Source organism: Ranitomeya variabilis, chromosome 1 (genome assembly GCF_051348905.1).
Source record: "Ranitomeya variabilis isolate aRanVar5 chromosome 1, aRanVar5.hap1, whole genome shotgun sequence".
NCBI lineage: Eukaryota > Metazoa > Chordata > Amphibia > Anura > Dendrobatidae > Ranitomeya > Ranitomeya variabilis.
Window position 1 is genome coordinate 604953468 of NC_135232.1, and position 24021 is coordinate 604977488.

The 24021-nt window shown below is 47.3% G+C and overlaps 1 protein-coding gene across 1 annotated transcript in view; it reads right to left on the bottom strand.

The window, feature by feature from the left end:
• Window positions 1-1007: 1007 nt before the first annotated feature.
• GABPB2 (GA binding protein transcription factor subunit beta 2) overlaps window positions 1008-24021 on the bottom strand; it is a 28053-nt gene continuing 5039 nt past the window's right edge. The window contains exons 3-9 of the mRNA XM_077259499.1: window positions 15657-15824; window positions 15374-15568; window positions 3662-3800; window positions 3480-3590; window positions 3222-3401; window positions 3038-3150; window positions 1008-2923 (exon numbers count right to left, since the gene is read on the bottom strand). Coding sequence (XP_077115614.1) covers window positions 2630-2923; window positions 3038-3150; window positions 3222-3401; window positions 3480-3590; window positions 3662-3800; window positions 15374-15568; window positions 15657-15824 — 1200 coding nt within the window. The 3' untranslated portion in view covers window positions 1008-2629. The remainder of the gene's footprint in view (window positions 2924-3037; window positions 3151-3221; window positions 3402-3479; window positions 3591-3661; window positions 3801-15373; window positions 15569-15656; window positions 15825-24021) is intronic.

The following is a 24021-nucleotide window of genomic DNA, read 5'->3' on the forward strand; positions in this document are numbered from 1 at the left end:
ACCACTAGATGGTGGCCCGATTCTAACGCATCGGGTATTCTAGAATATGTATGCGTAGTGTATAGCGCAGCCCACGCGGTACATCGCGCAGCCCACGTTGTATATTGCGCAGCCCACGTTGTATAGTCACGTAGTATAATGCCCAGCCACGTAGTATGTAGCACAGCCCATGTAGTATATTGCCCAGCCACGTAGTATATAGCAATGTGGGCATCATATCCCTGTTAAAAAAAAAATAAATAAAATAAAAAATAGTTATATACTCACCTTCCGGAGCCCCCGGATCCAAGCAAAGCGGTTACCGACGCTGCTCGTGCGCTCCGGTCTCAGGAGTGCAATGTGGTCTCGCGAGATGACATAGCGGTCTCGCGAGACCGCTACATCATCTCGCGAGATCGCAGCATGGACCGGTTACCGGAGCGTCGCGAGCGGGAAAGGCCTGTTGTCGATCCGGGGACCGACGGACGGTGAGTATAACACGATTTTTTATTTTTTTTAACATTAGATCGTTTTACTATTCATGCTGCATAGGCAGCACGAATAGTACAAAGTTGGTCACACAGGGTTAATAGCAGCGGTAACGGAGTGCGTTACACCGCGGCATAACGCGGTCTGTTACCGCTGCCATTAACCCTGTGTGAGGGCAGACTGGAGGGGAGTACGGAGCGGGCACTGACTGCGGGGAGGAAGAAGCGGCCATTTTTATGCCGGACTGTGGCCGTCGCTGATCGGTCGTGGCTGTTTTGCCACGACCAATCAGCGACTTGAATTCCATGACAGACAGAGGCCGCGACTAATGAATATCCATGACAGAAAGACAGACAAAGAAGGAAGTGACCCTTAGACAATTATATAGTAGATTAGTTCAAATCGGTAATATGGAATCTGCTAAGAAATAAACAATTACAGCAACAGTCTCACTTGGTGGCACAGTAAAGCCACAAACTTTATAAATAGGACTTCTCTCCATTGACATCATTAAGGGAAACTTTTTTTTTACTTTAAAATATAAAAAAGGCTTTTATTGAAATATAAAATGTTTTACAAATTAGAAAAAAAATAATATGTACACAATACAAGAAAATTATTTCACATTATTGACAAAATTGTTTGCTGAGCTGTAGAAAAGCAGTTCTGTAAAGAATTCTCTCCCGAATATGCCGATGCTTTATACAGGTCAGGAATGACACATCATGTGACTGAACAGGGAGCAATCAATCTGATTCACTTGTTTCTAAGGGGCCACTTAGAGATTCACAGAAGTTTTTATTCTCCACACAATGAAAAAAAAAAAAAAAAAAAAAAAAAAAAGATTTTTTGCTTCACATATATATTACACAATGCTCTATATAATTGTCTCCAACGTATAAATAACTTTCATACAGAATATATCATATACAAGATTTTATTTAAAAGCGTTGCAAATTTTTTTGATTTGGAGGATTTTGTGACTCCGCGTAGAAAAAAAAAAAAAAATGTTATATATGCCAAGGAATAAAATTTACCTTTAAAACTCCTTCAATATTATATTTCTCTCCCCCATCCCCCCCCCAAGAAAGTAGATTGCGTGCATTAAAGCAGAGAATGAGGCGAGACATGGTGTTCTATTTAAAAAAAATAAATACATTTCTAAGAAAAATTTGACCTCTCCATGAAGTCTGATTTTTTTTGTGCCCGAATTGAGAAATTATATATAAATAAAAGTTAAAATATTACATATAAATTAATTACAGACAAGGGGAAAAAAAAAAAAAAAAAAAAAAAGGGCAAGTCTAGTAATAAAAGTAAAAAAAAATATGAAACAATCCTCAGTGAAGTATTATACAGGGAACCCCACATTTTCAGCCCCAGACTGTACATGCTGTGGTTTATGTTTTTTTGGCATCGGCCATCATGGAGTTAACAAAGAAAGACCACAGATATGAGCGTTATATTCCAACATCGCGGCTTTTAATGATTATTAAAAGGGCTGGGAGTGATTGCCATGGTAACAGCATGTAGACTGGAGAAACTGTCACCGTGTCTGTCTATGCTGGGTCTGTTCTGTCTTTTGCTTTAAGCCACGTTCCGCAACAAATACGAAGCATCAATCTCTCGTCTCGGGAGTTCCAAGTGTGACCACAAACGGATCCTTCTGGGATGCAAACCAATATGGAACGGAACACAGCTGAGCTCACAAGCACCATATTTTAGTTTCACTTTAAAACTACAAGTCCCAGCATGACCGGTTACCAAAGGCTGGGAAACCAGCATTTTGTGCGTTGTGTAGTGATAGCTAGGTGATGTATATTGCAGGGAAGGGGTAGAGGGGGATGCAGTGACATGAGCGCTGCTGGAGAATATATAAATATAGACCAGTCTATATACAGTATATATGTACATTTACAGTGAGGCTCTGCCACATCCGCTGTGGACCACCATCAGGAGGCCAACGCATCCCAGAAGCAGGGCTGTGTCCACCTTCTGCCGTTCATGATACAGGATTGCATTAGTAGTGTGACTAAGGGGCTATTCTCCGGAGGACCCTCGCACCTCACCAACCTAAGATTTACAAACCTATTCTGGCCTTGGATCCCAGATAACCAGCTGGAAAGTTTGCCAACCTGCTACGATGATAGAGGCAGCTTGATCACATCACAACGCTTTCCACGGGGATGTCGCAGTAATGTTCCACTGTCTCTATCTCCGTCATCTCTGTGCCCTGTAACTCCTCGGTGGAGATGATAATGGTGTCTCCGTCACCCACCACCGTGAAGCTGTCCCCATTGATGTGTTGTCGAGCCAGGTTCTCCAGCCTCACCCGGTACTCCTCCGCCTCCTGCTCCTTCTCCAGGAGCTGCTGCCGGAATTCCTGTGCCCGTACGTTCGCTTCGTGCAGCTGCTGCTGGAGAAGCTTCCTGGCGTCCTCGTCGTGATTGTTGTCCTGGATGGAAGACGAGATAAAGGAATTAACCGCGACCAAATTCATCCTCTCCTACGGTGCCGCTTAGGTCTCGCCTTTCCCCACTGGTTCGCCCCTGAGCATCAGTCTCCTCACCATTTTCTTTGCTGTAGCATTCTCCACCATTTCTAAGCGAGGTTTTTTGGCTGGATGCAAGTCTTCCTCAGTAATCACCTCCTCTATCACCTCTTCCTCCGGGATGGTGACAACTGTAAACAAAATGGTAACAGTTACATGTGGCACCCGCCCTTCCTTCTCTCCTTACACTATGTCTACTCACCTTGCTCCCCATTTTGTATGGTCACTAGGAGCGGATGCTGGATGTGATCAGCAGTAAACCCCCCATGCAGGTTTCCAAGCCCTACGCCATCCGTCACAATGGTGATCACCCTCTGGCCTCGGTTCTGCATAATCTGCCCCACGGAGGAGCCAGCAGAATCCACGAGCTCTGTGGTGGAGCCTGGAAAACAATACTTTTATGAGTAAAAGTCCAGAAATAATAAACATAAGATCTAACTGGGGCGAGGGCAACACTCACCAGCTGTAAAGTCTGAGCCAGATATAGGGGCGGAGGCCTCTGCCAGTGCTGCTAGTGTGGCCAGCACAGAGTTGGGGTTGGTAATCTCTATGGTGCCTCCATTGCTGTTGACTGCAATAGAAAAAAACATTACAAATGAAATGAACATCAGAGAGTGCAGGACTATGCCCTTTACGCCATACCTGTAGTAGTGGTCAGGTTAGACGCAGACACCAGGCTGGACAGATCTCGGGGCGTCAGGATGATCTGCGGCGAGGAGACAGTGATGGCGTTGGTCCTGGATGGCTGAGGGTGGAATTGTCCCTGTCCTTGCATAGTTTCCTGTGGTGGAAGAGGAGCGATCACGTGATTGAGCAAAGCTCGAAGGTTGAATGCTCTTGACCACCGATATGCCTTTTAGTGGCAGCTGTTAAAGGGGCATTAGTCCGCAGAGCTGTTTTTTAACATCAAGAATTAAGAGTATAGCGCCGGGCGGCGTCAATTCCCACAGGTGTCATCTGTATATGACAGCTGACACCCTGCAGTATCTGCCCCGAGATTATCGGGGGTCGATAATCCCCTTAAACACTGCTGTCAATGAGAGCAGTAGTTAAGTTGTTATAAAGGTGGTCACGAGAGTCCCTTAGTAACCATTGGACCACCACAATGAGAATCAGGGGTCCCGATGGTTATCATTGTGACAAGGGTATGGTGGCCAGTGAGATTCAGCAATAAACAAACAATCTCACAGGCACAGTCAGTAAGTCACTGAGTCTCATACACAAGTACTGCGGTGTATGAGCCCAGCAATCTTAAAAAAAATTAAATAAATAAAAATGCACAAAGGTCACAAGAATCCATTTTGATATATATATATATATATATATATATATATATATATATATATATATATATATATATATATAGATAGATAGATACACACACATACATACATATATACACACACACCATCAAGTTAGGCGCCTTTTTAGAGCACAAGTGGCAAGTGTGGGCGACCACAGATTTGTGCATGCCCAAAAAGGTGGATACCATCGGAGAAGATGCAAAACAGACTAAGGCTATGTGCGCAAGTGTGTAAATTTCTGCGCGGTCTCTGCTTCTCTTTGACTATTCTCCCATCATCGGCTCATGCGGTCACTGTTATTTGACAGCAGACATAGCTGCCTGGAAGTGCGAATCCACTTGACTAGAGTGGCCTTTGAGGTGGGTAGACCTTTCCTATGTCCCTCCGGAAGCACGAAGTTTCCTAGCGAGAATCATGGTAGAAGAAACCCCTGGAGAGAATCCAGCTTGGACTAAAATCCAGGATTCAACAGCCACGCCGTCAAAGACAGGGCCCTGGAGTTCTGGTGGCAAATCGGGCCCTGTGAGAGATCCATGCGATCTGGAAGCCGCCAGGGAACATCGGCGACCATTTGGACAAATACCGCGTACCATGCTCGGCGTGGCCAGTCCGGTGTGACGAGGATTACCGGTCTCCCCTCTGCCCTGATCTTCTTGATGACTCTCAGGAGCAGAGGAAGAGGCGGAAATATGTATGGCAGCAGGAACCGATGCCACGACAGGACCAGAGCATCTGCCCCGATGGTGCAAGGATCGCGGGATCGAGCAATGAACTGGGGAACCTGGTTGTTGAACCTCGAGGCCATGAGATCCACATTCAGCGTCCCCCAGCGAAGACAAATCTGCTGGAAGACTTCCGGATGGAGGGACCACTCGCCCAAGGCAAGACCTTGGCGACTGAGGAAGTCCGCTTCCCAATTCTCCACACCCGGTATGTGGATCGCCGAGATGAGTGAGAGATTGGTCTAGGCCCAGCGCAGGATGTGGGAGACTTCGAGCATGGCTTCCCTGCTGCGGGTTCCCCCTTGCCGGTTGATATACACCACTGCTGTGGCGTTGTCGGATTGGATTCTGATGGGATGGCCTGCGAGAAGATGGTGAAAGTTGCGTAAGGCAAGTGTCATCGCTCGAATCTCCAAGATATTGATAAGAAGACGCAACTCTCTCATGGACCAACGACCTTGTGCCATGTGGTGACTGAAAACTGCGCCCCAGCCCAAAAGGCTGGCATTGGTGGTCACCACTAACCAGCGCACTGGGAGGAAGGACTTCCTTTGGTTCAGGGAAGACTGAAGTGTCCACCACCTGAGGGTCTGCCTGACCTGTGGGGACAGGCGAAAACGTCGATCGAGGGAAAACAGACCCCTGTCCCAGGCTAACAGCAGCACCTGTTGCAAGAGATGGAGATGGAACTGCGCAAACGGAACGGCTTCCATCGCCGCAACCATTTTCCCGAGGATGCGCATCGCAAAGCGAATGGAGTGAGGGATTGGCTGCGCTCCCTGTTGTAAGGACAAGACCTTCTCTGGAGGGAGAATGACTAACCCACGGGAAGAGTCCAAAATCATGCCCAGGAAGCAGATTTGCTGAGCTGGCACTGGAGAGGATTTCTCAAAGTTGATTTTCCAACCCAGGCGAGAAAGAGAATCCACGGTGATACTTACAGACTCCTCGCAGGCAGAATGGGTCAGACCCTTGATTAAAAGGTCATCCAGATACAGAAGGACTACCACTCCCCGAGCGTGAAGAATTGCCATGACAGCCGCCATGACCTTCGTGAAGACTCTGGGGCAGTGGCGAGTCCGAAGAGCAAGGCCACAAACTGGAAGTGTTCTTCTTGGACTGCGAAAAGCAGGAACTGCTGATGAGAGGGAAAAATTGGAATATGTAGATAAGCATCCTTGATGTCTATGGATGCAAGGAACTCTCCTTTTTCCAGGGACAAGACAACGGAACAGAGCGAGTCCATCCTGAAGTGTCGGACCCGTACGAACTTGTTTAGCAGTTTGAGGTCCAGTATGGGCCGTAGGGTCCCGTCCTTCTTTGGGACCACGAAAAGATTGGAGTAAAACCCCTTGAACCTTTGGTCTCGAGGGACCGGAACGATGACACCATCCCTTTGAAGCGCCTGCAAGGCCTGAAGATGTGACGCCCTTGCTTTGGGTGGGGGGGGGGGAGAAGACTGGAAGAAGCTCGGAGGGGAGATGGAAGAAAACTCGATTTTGTATCTGGAAGACACAAGCTCTCTGACCCACTCGTCGTGAATGACCGAGAGCCAATTTTGACGGAACGAAAGAAGGCGTCCACCTACTTTGTCGGTGTCCGCCGCACAAACAATCGAGTCATTGTGTAGAAGGTTTAAGGGATGCGGATGCCTTAGGGCCAGAAGGTCTCAGTCTGGGTTTCCAGGAGCGGTTTGGTCTGTATGAGACCTGGGATATCCGTTTTCCCGCCGTCCCGAACCAGGGGAGGAGGACGACCAACTGGAGCTGTTACGAAAGGACCAGAATCGAAACTGCGGCCGAAAAGGCCGGGCAGGTTTTCGCTGAGGAAGAAATTTACTCTTCCCTCCAGTAGCATCAGAAATTATTTGGTCTAGTTTCTCCCCAAAATAAACAACCAGCTTGGTAAGGTAAAGAAGTCAGCGACTTTTTAGAAGCAGAATCTGCTCGCCAATCATGGAGTCATAAGGCCCTCCTGATGGAGACTGCGGTTGAGGCCGCTTGCACAGCGCAATTAGCCACATCTATGGAAGCATTAACTACAAAATCTCCGGCCTGAGCCTACTGGTTAGCTAGTCTGGCCGCCTCTGGGGGAAGATTACTGTCGTTGACGGTAGAGGTTAACACCTCTGCCCAGGCATCCATTGCCTTAGCCACCCAGGTAGCGGCAAAGGATGGAAGGAGAGCTGCTCCTGAGGCCTCAAAGACAGAGCGAGCTAGGTAGTCAATTTGACGGTCAGAAGGATTTTTGACTGATGAACCGTCAGACAGAGATAAGGCGGTTTTGGCTGCGAGTCGCGATACGGCAGGATCCACAGGAGAGAGAAGCAACTCCTTCATCAGATCCTTGGAGAAAGGATATTTAGCTTCCGTGGCTTTTTGAGCCGTAAATCACTTCTCCGGGTGTTCCCTGTGCTTTTGGACAATGTCCTGAAACTCAGGGCGATAGCAAATATCATTTGAACGCGTTTAGTCTTTTTAAAAGACAACGTGTTCCTGAGTGGATACAGATTCCTCGTCCACCATTAGTGTTTTGTTGACTGCCTCAATAAGGGAGTCAAGTGTCTCCTGACCGATAGAGGAGTCTTGGTCTTGGGTTAAAGATTCCTCCGACTCGTATTCTGAGTCATGTACGCTGCGACCCTCGGGGGAGGGGGAGCGAGAAGATGAGCTCACAGATACTGAAGCTCGAGCATGGACGGGAGATGAGGGAAGGGTTCTTTTCCTGGCACCCCGAGATTCCCGTAGTACGGTATGCCCCCTGTGGTCGGACGGCATCGCACAGGCGCCAGATTCCGTCGCAGCCGATGGAGGCGAGTTCTGGCTTAAGGAGGACCCTCGGAAAGAGTCCAATGCCTTGACCAAGGAATCCATAAAGCGTGACAAGGACGCGGCCCACTCAGGAGGGTTAGGCTCGACGGAGACATTGGAGGTGGAGGCAGAAGGTGGCTGCGCACAGGCTGGGTGACAGTTCTGGGGTATTGTGGGCACGTGGCAACGCAGAATTGCAAGAGGCACATGAAGTAAACACAGTGTGCTTTTTATTGCCCCTTTTTGCCTCCTTAGATTGAGACATAGTGTATGTCTATTCTCCAGTAAGCTGCTAATAGCAGGGCTATGGGTGCAGAGAAGGGGTTAAGTTTTTCACTATGGAGTGGAGCAGCTTACCCACGGTCCTGTGCTGGTGTCCCCAGGGAGGAAGAGAGGGAAGTAGCGTTTTCGGCTGTATTTCCCTGCAGCAGTGTCCCAAGATGGTGCCCAAGATTTTGTTCAGAGTGAGAAGTGCCTGAGTAGTGGGCGGGGCTCTGGCGGTGGGCGGGATTTTTGAATTGCGGCCTAGTCCGGCTGAAGAAACCAGGGACTAAATTAGTGAAGCCGGCCAGCAGAGCGCGCCGCATCTAACGGTCGCAGCTGGCATCTAGCCAGCGGTACCTCTCCCCAGGGACCCGGACCGCATCTTCCCACGTCAGTAGCGTGAGGAAGAGTAGTACTCACCGAGGAGGGAGCCAACTCCAGCTCAATCGATCATCCCTATGCTGGGAGATGGAGAGCGCCCTGACGTGTGCTTGCCCCTTTCAGGGGACTTACAGCTGTGCCTGCCGCAGGGGGGCTTACGGCTACTGTGGGGACTACAAGATGCCAAGGAGAGGGCTTGAGTGCGGTAGAGCCCGGGAGATGCACATGAGAGGTATACTCTATGTGCTCGCCATCTTACAGGGGGGAGATCGGGACCGTATAGGAACCGTTGCCCTAGCGTAGATTAGGCGTACCCCAAACGTTGCAGGAGAGGTACGGGGAGGTATACTCGCCTGTTGATGGTTCGGGGGAGAACAGACCCTGAAAAGGAATCGGTCGCCCCCTTCACTCTGTTAATTAAAAAATAAAAATTTACAGAAAAATAAAATAAACGTTGGGGTCTCAAAAAGACCCAAGTGCCTCCTACAGACACTAAGCAAGAACTGGGTTGTTACTGGCCAGTCAAGGGGTGTCTACTGCAGAGGAGGAGTTACCGTATTTTACGCTTTGTAAGACGCACTTTATTTCCCCCAAATTTGGGGGGGAAATGTGGGTGCGTCTAACAAAGCGGATATACCGCTTACCATTACAGGCTGGGATGAGGGGGTGTCCGCCGCTGCTACCGCCCGCCGCCGCTGTCGCCCGCCGCCGCTGTCACCCGCCGCCACTGCCGGGGTTGTCCGCTGCTGCCCCGGGTGATGCTGGAGGCTCCGGTGCTGCGGGGGGCTCTGGCGACATTTTGTGAAAGACCAGAGCCCCCCGGCAGTTCGTCCATGCGTTCTAGTATGACTAACTCCTGGAAAATGGCCGCCGGAATCTCGGGAGATGAGATTTCAGCACTGAGATCTCATCTCTCGAGATTCCGGCGGCCATTTTCCCGGAGTCAGTCATACAGGAACGCATGGACGAACTGCTGGGGGCTCTGGTCTTTCACAAAATGTTGCCAGAGCCCCCCGCAGCACCGGAGACAGCCCTGGAGACAGCCCTGCAGCACCAGAGCCCCCTGCAGCACCAGAGCCCCCTGCAGCACCAGAGCCCCCTGCAGCACCAGAGCCCCCTGCAGCACCAGAGCCCCCTGCAGCACCAGAGCCCCCTGCAGCACCAGAGCCCCCTGCAGCACCAGAGCCCCCTGCAGCACCAGAGCCCCCTGCAGCACCAGAGCCCCCTGCAGCACCAGAGCCCCCTGCAGCACCAGAGCCCCCTGCAGCACCAGAGCCCCCTGCAGCACCAGAGCCCTCTGCAGCACCAGAGCCCCCTGCAGCACCCCTCATCCCAGCCTGCAGCACAGCAGCCCCCATGCAGCACCGAAGCCCCCCTGCAGACCCCATCATCCCAGCCTGCAGCAATGCTCCACTCCTGCCCCCAGCAACGACCCTGGGACCCTGATCCACCGCAGCCACAACCCCTGGTAAGCAATAAGACGCATGGATTATAAGAAGCCCCCTCAATTTATTAAAAAAAGTTTTTTCCTATTTTTCTCCTCAAAATTTGGGGTGCGTCTTATAATCCGGAGCGTCTTACAAAGCGAAAAATACGGTAATTCTTTGTGTTTACTTAGTGTCCTAGTGGCAAGCAGCATAACACCCATGGTCCTGTGTCCCCCAATGAGGCGTAGGAGAAAAGAATTGACATGCTGCGGAAAATAAAACGCTGCGAATCAGGACAGAATTTTCCGCAGCATGTGCACACCAATTCTGGATTCCCATTGATTAACATTGACTTTGCAGATTTGGTGCAATTCTACACAGAAAAAAAAAACGCTGTGGATCCGCAACGTGTGCATATAGCCTAAAGTGTCTCCATCTGCCTCATTAAAAGGTGGGTGGTTCAGTTGGGGGTTTCGTGTGAATCGCAATTTTGTGGGATTTACACAGCAACCCAGACATGTGCGGAGTGGAGAACACAAGAATGTGATCCCAGCCTTATACTGGAAGAGATTGAAAATTATTATTTTACATTTCTGACCACGGTCCCTTTATGAGGTAATAACTCGAACGCTTCCATGGATCCCGATGATCCTGACATTGTTTTCTCATGACATATTTTACTTTAGGATAGTGGTAAAATTTCTTTGATATGACTTGCGCTTGTGAAAAAAAACAAAAAAAAACGGAAATTTGGCAAAAATTTCGCAATTTTCCAACTCTGAATTTTCATGCCCTTAACCCCTTCATGACCCAGCCTATTTTGACGTTAATGACCTGGCCGTTTTTTGCAATTCTGACCAGTGTCCCTTTATGAGGTAATAAGGCTACGTTCACATTTGCGGTCTGCGCCGCAGCGTCGCCGCATGCGTCATGCGCCCCTATATTTAACATGGGGGCGCATGGACATGCGTCGCACTTGCGTTTTGCGCCGCATGCGTCCCTGCGGCGCACGCGTCCCGGCGCAGAGGACGCAGCAAGTTGCATTTTTGCTGCGTCCAAAATCAATTAAAAAAAAAGGACGCATGCGGCGCAAAACGCAGCGTTGTGCATGCGTTTTGCTGCGTTTTTGTTTGCGTTGTGCGTTGCGGCGCCGACGCTGCGGCGCACAACGCAAATGTGAACGTAGCCTAACTCAGGAACGCTTCAACGGATCCTAGAGGTTCTAAGATTGTTTTTTTTGTGACATATTGGGCTTCATGTTAGTGGTAATTTTAGGTCGATAATTTTTGTGTTTATTTGTGAAAAAAAAAATTTGACTTTTTGAATGAAAAATTAGCTCCAATCATTAGCGGACACCATGTCGTGTTTGGAGAGCCGCTGTGTGCCTAAACATTGGAGCTCCCCCACAAGTGACCCCATTTTGGAAACTAGACCTCCCATGGAACTAATCTAGATGTGCGGTGACCATTTTAAACCCCCATGTGCTTCACAGAAGTTTATAACGCAGTGCCGTGAAAATGAAAAATAATTTTTCTTTCCTCAAATTTTTCAGCCCGCAATTTTTTTTATTTTCACAAGAGTAACAGGAGAAATTGGACCCCAAAAGCTGTTGTCCAGTTTTTCCTGAGTACGCTGATACCCCATATGTGGGGGGGACCACTGTTTGGGCACTGCGTTTTACCGCGGATTTCCAATGGTTTTTGTGCAGATTTCACCTGTGGATTCCTATTGAGAATCAGGTGTAAAACGCTGCGGAATTCGCACAAAAGAGTTGACATCCTGCGGAAAATACAACACAGCGTTTCCGCGCGGTATTTTAAGCACCATGGGCACAGCGGATTTGGTTTTCCATAGGTTTACATGGTACTGTAACCCTGATGGAAAACTGCTACAAATCCGCAGCGGCCAATCCGCTGCGGATCCGCAGCCAAATTCGCGACGTGTGCACATAGCCTAATTCTAGCCTAATTCTAACCGTAACCCTAATGGAAAAAAAAAATAAATATATATATATATATATATATATATATACACACACATATACATACACACACACACACATCTTCTTTATTTTATTATTGTCCCTACCTATGGGGGTAATAAAGGGGGGTGGGGGTGTTCATTTACAATTTTTTTTTTTTTGATCACTGTGATAGAACCTATCACAGTGATCAAAATGTACCTGGAACGAATCTGCCGGCCGATTCAGCGGGCGCACTGCGCATGCGCCTGCCATTTTGGAAGATGGCGGCGCCCATGGAGAAGACGGACAGACACCGGGAGGCTCGGTAAGTATGAGGGGGTGGGATCGGAGCACGGGGGGAGCGGACAGGAGGACGAAGGAGAGCGGACCACTGTACGGGCAGATCAGGGTTTCCAGCCATGGCCGATGATATTGTAGCATCAGGCATGGCTGGATTGTAATAGTTCACCACTTTTCATAGGTGAAATAGTACAAATCGCTCTGATTGGCTGTTGAAAGTAGCGCGAAGCCACCCCCCCTCCCCGGGCTGAAGTACCACTCCCCCCTCCCCCTGCAGATCGGGTGAAATTGGAGTTAACCCTTTCACCCGACCTGCAGGGACGCGATCCCTCCATGACGCCACATAGGCGTCACAGGTCGGATTGGCACCGACTTTAATGATGCCTACGTGGCGTCACAGGTCGGGAAGGGGTTAAATCAGAGATATATGTCACACAAAATGCTTAATAAGTAACATTTCCCACATGCCTACTTTACATCAGCACAATTTTTGGCACCAAAATTTTTTTTGTTAGGAAAATATAAGGGTCAAAAGTTGACCAGCGATTTCTCATTTTTACAACACCATTTTTTTTTTTTCTTTTTTGGGGACCACATCACATTTGAAGTTACTTTGAGGGGTCTATATGAGAAAATACCCAAGTGTGACATCATTCTAAAAACTGCACCCCTTAAGGTGCTCAAAACCACATTCAAGAAGTTTATTAACCCTTCAGGTGGTAACAGGAGAAATTGGTCCTCAAAAGTTGTTGTGCAATTTGTCCCGAGTACACCGATACCCCATATGTGGGTGTACACCACTATTTGGGTGCATGGCAGAGCTCAGAAGGGATGGAGTGCCGTTTTGGAATGCAGACTGATGGATTGGTCTGCAGGCGTCAAGATGCGTTTGCAAAGCCCCTGATGTACCTAAACATTAGAAACCCCCCACAAGTGATACCATATCGGAAACTAGACCCCCCCGAAGGAACTTATCTAGATGTGTTGTGAGAACTCTAAACCCCCAAGTGTTTCACTAAAGTTTATAACACAGAGCTGAGAAAATAAAAAAAAAATTTTTTTCCCACAAAAATGATTTTTAGCCCCCAGTTTTGTATTTTCCCCAAGGGTAACAGGAGAAATTGGTCCTCAAAAGTTGCTGTGCAATATGTCCTGAGTACGCCGATATCCCACTGGGTAAACCACTGTTTGGGCGCACGGGAGAGCTCGAAAGGGAAGGAAGACTGTTTTTCTTTTTCAACACAGAATTGGCTGGAATTGAGGCCGGACGCGATGTCTCGTTTGGAGAGCCCCTGATGTACCTAAACAGTGGAACCCCCCCCCCCCCCCCCCAATTCTAACTCCCTCTTAACACACCCCTAGCCCTAAGCCCAACCCTTACCACACCCCTAACCCGAACACGCCCCTAGCCCTAATCCCAACCCTAACACGCCCCTAACTACATCCGTAAGGCTGCTTTCACACATCAGTTTTTTTGCTATCAGTCACAAACCGTCGAATGTTTAAAAAAATCTGATCCGTCGCAGACTGTGAAAAACTGATGTGATGGATCCGTTTTTTTGACTGATCCGACTAGCTGATCCAGCTAACTGGATTAAAAAAAAACCCACACTGAATCAGTCGCTGGATTCCATCATTTGACGGATCCGGCCCCATAGGGTTCCATTCTAGCAAACGACGGATGGTGACTGATCCGTCGCTGTCCGTTTTCTCCAGCCACCAGAAAACCCAATTTGACGGATTCGGCCAAAAAAAATAAAAAAAAATATGGATGAAACGTAAGGCTATCCATCGCTAATACAAGTGTATGCGAAAAATCGGTTGCGGTAGCAACTTTTAAAGGATCCGGGTTTTTTTTTTTTTTTTTTTAAATTCACCGGATTGTGACTGACGGCAAAAAACTGATGTGTGGAAGCAGCCAAATCCTAATCCCAACCCGCCCTTAACCCCAACACAAATGCACGTCAGGGCGTCTGTGGTAAATAATAAAAAAGTCATAGCGTAGAAATTTTACCACCATCATGAAGTATAATAGGTCATTGAAGAAAAAAAAACAACCTGTCAGAATCAGTGGGATCCATTGAATCATTCTAGAGTTATTACCACAAAAAGTGACACTGGTCAGAACTAAAAAGTTTGGCCTAGTCATTAAGGTGAAAATTGGCTCATTCACTAAAGGGTTAAACACATTTACTGGCACCAGTACCTGCAAGGCCTGTTTCACACGTCAGTGGCTCCGGTACGTGTGGTGACAGTTTCCTCACGTACCGGAGACACTGACACACGTAGACACATTAAAATCAATGTGTCTCTGCACATGTCAGTGATTTTTCGCGGACCGTGTGTCCGTGTGCAAAACACGGAGACATGTCTACGTTTCTCCAGCAGCACGGTCCGCAAAGCGTCCCGCACACGGAGAACAGTGTGCACTCTCCTCCGTGTGCACGTACCGCCGCAGGAGAAACAGAGCTAGAGTTAAGCGCTGTCCCCTGCTTTTGGTGCTGAAGCCGGCATTCATTCCTTCTCTCCAGCAGCGTTCGCTGGAGAGAAGGAATGAAAAATCAAGGTTTTGTTATTTTTTGTGTGTTTAAAATAAAGTTCGTGGTCACTTCCCGCCTCCCACCCCCTGTGCGCCCGCCCGCTTGCATTAGAATACTCACCCAGCTCCTGCGATGCCTCCTCTCAGCGCTGGCAGCTTGACTTGTGTGAGCGGTCACTTGGTACCGCTCATTACAGTGATGAATATGCGGCTCCACCTCCCATAGGGATAAGCTGCCGGCGCTGAGAGGAGGCATTGCGGGAGCTGGGTGAGTATTTTAATGCAAGCGGGCGGGCGCACAGGGGTGGGATGTGACCACGAACTTTATTTTAAACACAAAAAAAAAACACCTTGATTTTTCATTCCTTCTCTCCAGCGAACGCTGCTGGGGAGAAGGAATGGATGCCGGCTTCAGCACCAAAAGCAGAGGACAGCGCTTAACTCTAGCACTGTCTCCTGCACGGTCCGTGTGCTCCTCAGTCGGCACATGGGCGGCACACGGCTGCCGTACGTGTGCCACACTGATGTGCCACATGAGCACACGGACACTGATAACTCCGGTATCGATTTTTCCGGTACCGGAATTATCTGGACATGTGAGACTGGCCTAATGGAGAGCCGCACAAAAATGCAGACTGCCTAACCTGTAAGGTAATCAGCAGCTCAGGGTAGTTTCGGTCGAGGGCGATATCAAAGGGTGTTTTTCCAAACTTGCTCTGGAGGTTGACGTCAGCCCCATTGTTGATGAGCAGCTCCACCACGTCTTGGTGATTGTGCTCCGTCGCCCAGTGCAGCGCTGTCATCTCCAGCATGTCTTTGGCATTGATGTTGGCGCCGTTCTAAAGAAGAAGGGGAAACACCACAATTAATAACCAATTAGGAAGAGGAGATGGGTGAGCGGACTGCACCCGATGGGTGTGGCCACACCTTGATCAGTAAATCCACTATGAGAGTGTGTCCCTCGGCAGCCGCCATGTGCAGGGGAGTCCGGTCCACCTTGGTCCGGGCGTCTCGGCTGATCCCTGCCTGCAGGAGAACCTTCACCGTGGAGAAGTGTCCGCACTGAGCAGCGAGATGAAGAGGAGACGTCCCGAGCTGGAAGACAAGTTACATCACCTTCATATGTCAGTATCTCCATTACGTGTAGCAACTGTTCTCAAGCGTACTGCAGAGTTACACATGTAGATCCATTAAAATTAGTGGTCTGCGCACATGTCAGTGTGTTTCCACAGATGTGTATGCGTGGGCAAAAACACGTTGACATGTATATATATGTGTACGTGTGTATCTATCTATCTATCTATCTATCTATCTATACACACACACACACACACACACACACACACACACACAGTGTGCCTAAAAGTAGTATTCAACCCCCTGCAGATTTAATAAGATGCAAATAAGTTAGAGCCTTCAAGCTTCAAACAAGAGCAGGATTTATTAACAGATGCATAAATCTTACAAACCAAAAAGTTTTGTTGATCAGTTAAATTTTTAGAAATTTTAAACATAAAAGTGTGGGTCAATTATTATTCAACCCCTAGGTTTAATATTTTGTGGAATAACCTTTGTTTGCAATTACAGCTAATAATCGTCTTTTATAAGACCTGATCAGGCCAGCACAGGTCTCTGGAATTATCTTGGCCCATTCCTCCATGCAGATCTTCTCCAAGTTATCTAGGTTCTTTGGGTGTCTCATGTGGACTTTAATCTTGAGCTCCTTCCACAAGTTTTCAATTGGGTTAAGGTCAGGAGACTGACTAGGCCACTGCAACACCTTGATTTTTTTGCCTCTTGAACCAGGCCTTGGTTTTCTTGGCTGTGTGCTTTGGGTCGTTGTCTTATTGGAAGATGAAATGACGACCCATCTTAAGATCCTTGATGGAGGAGCGGAGGTTCTTGGCCAAAATCTCCAGGTATTCCGTGCTATCCATCTTCCCATGGATGCGGACCAGATGGCCAGGCCCCTTGGCTGAGAAACAGCCCCACAGCATGATGCTGCCACCACCATGCTCGACTGTAGGGATGGTATTCTTGGGGTCGTATGCAGTGCCATCCAGTCTCCAAACGTCACGTGTGTGGTTGGCACCAAAGATCTCGATCTTGGTCTCATCAGACCAGAGAACCTTGAACCAGTCAGTCTCAGAGTCCTCCAAGTGATCATGAGCAAACTAGACGAGCCTTGACATGACGCTTTGAAAGTAAAGGTACCTTACGGGCTCGTCTGGAACGGAGACCATTGCGGTGGAGTACGTTACTTATGGTATTGACTGAAACCAATGTCCCCACTGCCATGAGATCTTCCCGGAGCTCCTTCCTTGTTGTCCTTGGGTTAGCCTTGACTCTTCGGACAAGCCTGGCCTCGGCACGGGAGGAAACTTTCAAAGGCTGTCCAGTAGTTCCATAAGCCTTCCACTTCCGGATGATGCTCCCAACAGTGGAAACAGGTAGGCCCAACTCCTTGGAAAGGGTTTTGTACCCCTTGCCAGCCTTGTGACCCTCTACGATCTTGTCTCTGATGGCCTTGGAATGCTCCTTTGTCTTTCCCATGTTGACCATGTTTGAGTGCTGTTCACAAGTTTGGGGAGGGTCTTAAATAGTCAGAAAAGGCTGGAAAAAGAGATAATTAATCCAAACATGTGAAGCTCATTGTTCTTTGTGCCTGAACTACTTCTTAATACTTTAGGGGAACCAAACAGAATTCTGGTGGGTTGAGGGGTTGAATAATAAATGACCCTCTGAAAAGACTTTTCACAATTTAAAAAAAAAATAAACAAGAAATAACATTCTTTTTTACTGCAGTGCATTTCACACTTCCAGGGTGATCTACAGTCCAAATGTCACAATGCCAAGTTAATTCCAAATGTGTAAACTTGCTAAATCTGCAGGGGGTTGAATACTACTTGTAGGCACTAATATTATATATATATATATATATATATATATATATATATATATATATATATATATATATATATATATATATATATATATATATATACACACACACAGTGGGGCAAAAAAGTATTTAGTCATTCAGCAATAGTGCAAGTTCCACCACTTAAAAAGATGAGAGGCGTCTGTAATTTACATCATAGGTAGACCTCAACTATGGGAGACAAACTGAGAAATAAAAATCCAGAAAATCACATTGTCTGTTTTTTTATCATTTTATTTGCATATTATGGTGGAAAATAAGTATTTGGTCAGAAACAAACAATCAAGATTTCTGGCTCTCACAGACCTGTAACTTCTTCTTTAAGAGGCTCCTCTGTCCTCCACTCATTACCTGTAGTAATGGCACCTGTTTAAACTTATCAGTATAAAAAGACACCTGTGCACACCCTCAAACAGTCTGACTCCAAACTCCACTATGGTGAAGACCAAAGAGCTGTCAAAGGACACCAGAAACAAAATTGTAGCCCTGCACCAGGCTGGGAAGACTGAATTTGCAATAGCCAACCAGCTTGGAGTGAAGAAATCAACAGTGGGAGCAATAATTAGAAAATGGAAGACATTCAAGACCACTGATAATCTCCCTCGATCTGGGGCTCCACGCAAAATCCCACCCCGTGGGGTCAGAATGATCACAAGAACGGTGAGCAAAAATCCCAGAACCACGCGGGGGGACCTAGTGAATGAACTGCAGAGAGCTGGGACCAATGTAACAAGGCCTACCATAAGTAATACACTACGCCACCATGGACTCAGATCCTGCAGTGCCAGACGTGTCCCACTGCTTAAGCCAGTACATGTCCGGGCCCGTCTGAAGTTTGCTAGAGAGCATTTGGATGATCCAGAGGAGTTTGGGGAGAATGTCCTATGGTCTGATGAAACCAAACTGGAACTGTTTGGTAGAAACACAACTTGTCGTGTTTGGAGGAAAAAGAATACTGAGTTGCATCCATCAAACACCATATCTACTGTAAAGCATGGTGGTGGAAACATCATGCTTTGGGGCTGTTTCTCTGCAAAGGGGCCAGGACGACTGATCCGGGTACATGAAAGAATGAATGGGGCCATGTATCATGAGATTTTGAGTGCAAACCTCCTTCCATCAGCAAGGGCATTGAAGATGAAACGTGGCTGGGTCTTTCAACTTGACAATGATCCAAAGCACACCGCCAGGGCAACGAAGGAGTTGCTTCGTTAGAAGCATTTCAAGGTCCTAGAGTGGCCTAGCCAGTCTCCAGATCTCAACCCTATAGAAAACCTTTGGAGGGAGTTGAAAGTCCGTGTTGCCAAGCGAAAAGCCAAAAACATCACTGCTCTAGAGGAGATCTGCATGGAGGAATGGGCCAACATACCAACAACAGTGTGTGGCAACCTTGTGAAGACTTACAGAAAACGTTTGACCTCTGTCATTGCCAACAAAGGCTATATTACAAAGTATTGAGATGAAATTTTGTTTCTGACCAAATACTTATTTTCCACCATAATATGCAAATAAAATGATAAAAAAAAACAGACAATGTGATTTTCTGGATTTTTTTTTCTCAGTTTGTCTCCCATAGTTGAGGTCTACCTATGATGTAAATTACAGACGCCTCTCATCTTTTTAAGTGGTGGAACTTGCACTATTGCTGAATGACTAAATACTTTTTTGCCCCACTGTGTGTATATGTATATGTATATATATATATATATATATATATATATATATATATATATATATATATATATATATATATATATATATATATATATATATATATATATATATATATTTTTAACAGCAGCACAGGCCGCAAAATGTCCTGCACACATGCATACTGATTACACACGGACGTTATCCGTGTGCCGTATCAGTGTGACACATACTGGTGCCTGGGGAAAGTCATACATGCCGCACTGTTCCCAGGAACTGAAGGCTGTTAGCATCATTCTCACCTGGTCTCCCCAAGATCAGCGCGACCAAATGCCAAATATTGGGAGTTGTGTTCAGCACCCACTGTGTACATCGTGTACTATAACATTCAAAAAACAAAATTGTGTATGCTTCCGCGTAATTTTAATAACAAGCCGAGAGAAGGCTGAATGCAGGGGGCTGATGTTAATCTGGGAAAGGGGGCCAATATCCCAAAAGGTTCCCAGGCTATTAACAACAACTTTTTGCTTAGCCTTTACTGGTTAGTTAATGGGGGGACCCCAGAAAAAGACAAAACAACTTAGGATTCCCCTATAATTCCTAACTAGCAAACGCTAAGCAGACAGCTGTGGGGGTTATTTTATAGATGCCTCTCCATTACTAACCCCTGGGCTTGATGTCAGTGTCCATAAAACAGCTGACATTAGCCCACTTGCCACCACACCAGGGCAAGTGGGAAGAGCGAGGCCAAGCGCATCTCATGGATGCCCCATTTCTGGGACGGCTGATGATGTTCTTAGCCTGAGAGGAGTCCCAATATCCCTAGCCCCTTCCCAGCCTATTAATATCAGTCCACAGCTGTCTGTTTAGCCTTTGCTGGTTACAAAGTAAAGGCTAAGCAAACAGCCGTGAGCCTGGGAACCTTTTGGGATATTTGCCCCTTTCACAGATTATTATCAGCCCCCTGCGGTAGGCTTTTCCTCTGCTGGTTATGAAAAGAATCACAAGGAAGCCCACACTTTGTTTATTATTCAATACACTATGTTCACAGCAGGTGTTGAATTCAACTCCCACCATTGTTGCGATCTCAGGGAGACAATGAGGAGAGCAGCCTTCAGCACCCGGTGCGTACGAACAGCGTGAACTGTACTGCTTTTCCCAGGTGACGGTATGTGTCACACTTACATAATGTTACATACAGACATGGATAGCACCACTACTGGTTTTTCGAGTATCAGAAACATCAGGATGTGTGAAGGGGCCTCAGGTGCATCCATCCAGTACATAGGACAAATGTGGTAGTGACCGGTGAGGGGTGCATAGGAGCAACGTTATCCGCCCTTAGTACTAGAGAGAAGATTCGGTTCAGCTCCCTGTTAACCATTTAAATGCTCCTGTCAATCTCTGACAATGATAGGACCGTTCTGTCACCATCACCACCCCTCCTGTGACCATATCCCCAATGGATTGGCATGGTAGCCAACGGCCTACTAAAAACGATCAATAACGCAAGTGCCGACTTGGCACCATCGCTAGCGCAGATAGAGCATCTGCTAGCTCTTTCTGCGCTAGCAGTGACGGACCCGGAAACGCTCCAGCACGCGTCTCAGGGTCCGTCACTGAATGACGGCACATGGCTAGCACACGCCCATTGTGACATAGAACTTAATGGCGGGGTTACAGACGTTACAGCGCATTTATGCCGGGGTGTAACGTAATCCGTCTAACGGACAGGTTCAACGCAGTGTGAACCCAGCCTTAATGGTATGATCAATAACAAAGAGAGAAAAAAAAAAGCCCACACTGCTTTATAAAATTACGCCTCTTACAAGATTGTGACAAACATTTTTTATACTTAAACAAAATACAGACTGTAAATACCAATGTAATACAATAAGATCTATACACGCTGGGTGTTGCTGTAGTTCTCCTGATATGGAAACTTACCAGGACATAATTACCGTATAATAAATGCCGTAATGCAAGAAGAAAACCCTAAAACAATGGTGCAATTGAGTGTTTTTTTTTTTTCCTCATTACGCCATCCAACTTGGAATATTTTCCCTCCCATTTTCCAGTACATTATAAGATAAAATGAAAGGATTAATTCACAAGTACAATTCGTCCCGCAATTCGACCAGCAGGGTCAGTTTTACACAAAATAAGAAAATGCCAGTCAGCCAGAAACGCCACTTGGCTCCACATGGCGTTTTTTGCAGCAGTTTTTCACAAAAGCTGCTGTGTTTTATAGTAAAGCAAAATAAATGAGGTCTCAAAAATTGTCTGCTTTTTTTTTTTTTTTTAACCTTGCATTTTGTTTTTGATCTGCAGAATGTCAATTCTTTCAGTCTTTTTGACCCAATTTAACGAGGAAAAAAAAATGCACCAAAAATGTCTTATTTTAGGCAGTGTTTGCCCTGCGAACATAAAGAAAAAAAAAAAAGTTGCAAAAACGCCACATGTGAACATAGCCTTGAAATCATGTCTGGCTGCCTTAATGGAAGTACAGCCAGAAGGAAAAAATGAACATATATCCTTTGCGCATTCACGCAGAGCGGCCCATCAGTCTAAGTGCAGGGTAGCTATTACAGCGCGCTCAGTGTAGTGATGCGTGACCACTGCGATGGCTATACAGAAATGCTAATCGGCAGCACGTCCTGGGCAGACTGAAGCTACAATGACATGAAACAGTGTTGAATTAACAAAAAAAAACAACCCAACACATTTGTGAATCTACACCGTGTTCCAAATTACTATGCAAATAATATTTCCTCATATTTTCTCAAAATTACCTATCTGAATTGCAGTCATTGTTATTTTCCAGTCATCTACTATTCTAGTATAATTGCAATGTTTTGGAACAAACTGCCTATGAAAACAGTTTCTTTAAAAAAATAAACACTCAAAATGCATGTTCCAAATTATTATGCACAGCAGAGTTTTCAACCTTTTTTTTTTTTTTTAACCCCTTCCCGACCCATGACGCCACATAGGCGTCATGAAAACCCGTGCCAATCCGACCCATGACGCCTATGTGGCGTCATGGAATGATCGCGTCCCTGCAGATCGGGTGAAGGGGTTAACTCCTATTTTACCCGATCTGCAGGGAGAGGGGGAGTGGTACTTCAGCCCAGGGGGGGTGGCTTCACCCCCCCGTGGCTACGATCGCTCTGATTGGCTGTTGAAAGTGAAACTGCCAATCAGAGCGATTTGTAATATTTCACCTAAAAAACTGGTGAAATATTACAATCCAGCCATGGCCGATGCTGCAATATCATCGGCCATGGCTGGAAACACTAATGTGACCCCCCCCCACCCCACCGATCGCCCCCCCAGTGCTCCGTTATAGGGTCCGGTCCCCTCCGTCCGCCTGCCGGCTCCCCCGTCCTGCTGTCCGCTCCCCCGTCCTCCTGCCCGCTCCCCCCCTGCTCCTATGTCACCCCCCCGTGCTCCGACGCCCCCCCCGTGCCCCGATCTCCCCCCCCCTTATACTTACCGAGGCTCCCGGTCCCCGTCCGCCTCCATCATGGGCGCCGCCATCTTCCAAAATGGCGGGCGCATGCTCAGTGCGCCCGCCGGCCGGCAGATTCATTAGAGGTACATTTTGATCGCTGTGGTAGGTTCTATCACAGCGATCAAAATAAAAAAATAATAAATAAACCCCCCCCTTTATCACCCCCATAGGTAGGGACAATAATAAAATAAAGAAAATATTTTTTTTTCTTTTTCCACTAGGGTTAGGGTTAGAACTAGGGTTAGAACTAGGGGTAGGGTTAGGGGTAGGGTTAGGGTTACGGGTAGGGTTAGGGGTAGGGTTATGGCATGTGCACACAGAGCGGATCGGCCGCGGATCCGCAGCGGATCCGCAGCGGATCGGCAGCGGATCGGCAGCGGATCCGCAGCGGATCCGCAGCGGATCCGCAGCGGATCGGCAGCGGATTGGCCGCGGATCCGCAGCGGATTGGCCGCTGCGAATTCGAAGCAGTTTTCCATCAGGTTTACAGTACCATGTACACCTAAGGAAAACCAAATCCGCTGTGCCCATGGTGCGGAAAATTCCGTGCAGAAACGCTGCGTTGTATTTTCCGCAGCATGTCAATTCTTTGTGCGGATTCCGCAGCGTTTTACACCTGTTCCTCAATAGGAATCCGCAGGTGAAATCCGCACAAAAAAACACTGGAAATCTGCTGTAAATCCGCAGGTAAAACGCAGTGCCTTTTACCTGCAGATTTTTCAAAAATCATGAGGAAAAATCTCACACGAATCCGCAACGTGGGCACATAGCCTTAGGGTTAGGGTTGGAATTAGAGTTAGGGTTGGAATTAGGGCTAGGGTTTGAAATAGGGTTAAGATTAGGCTTGTGGTTAGGGTTACGGATAGGGTTAGGGGTGTGTTGGGGTTACAGTTGTGGTTAGGGTTGGGATTAGGGTTACGGTTGGGATTAGGGTTAGGATTAGGGTTGGAATTAGGGTTACGGGTGTGTTGCGGTTAGGGTTGTGGTTAGGGGTGTGTTGGGGTTAAGGTTGTGATTAGGGTTATGGCTACAGTTGGGATTAGGATTAGGGGTGTGTTGGGGTTAGTGTTGAAGTTAGAATTGAGGGGTTTCCACTGTTTAGGCACATCAGGGGTCTCCAAACGCAACATGGCGCCACCATTGATTCCAGCCAATCTTGCGTTCAAAAAGTCAAATGGTGCTCCCGC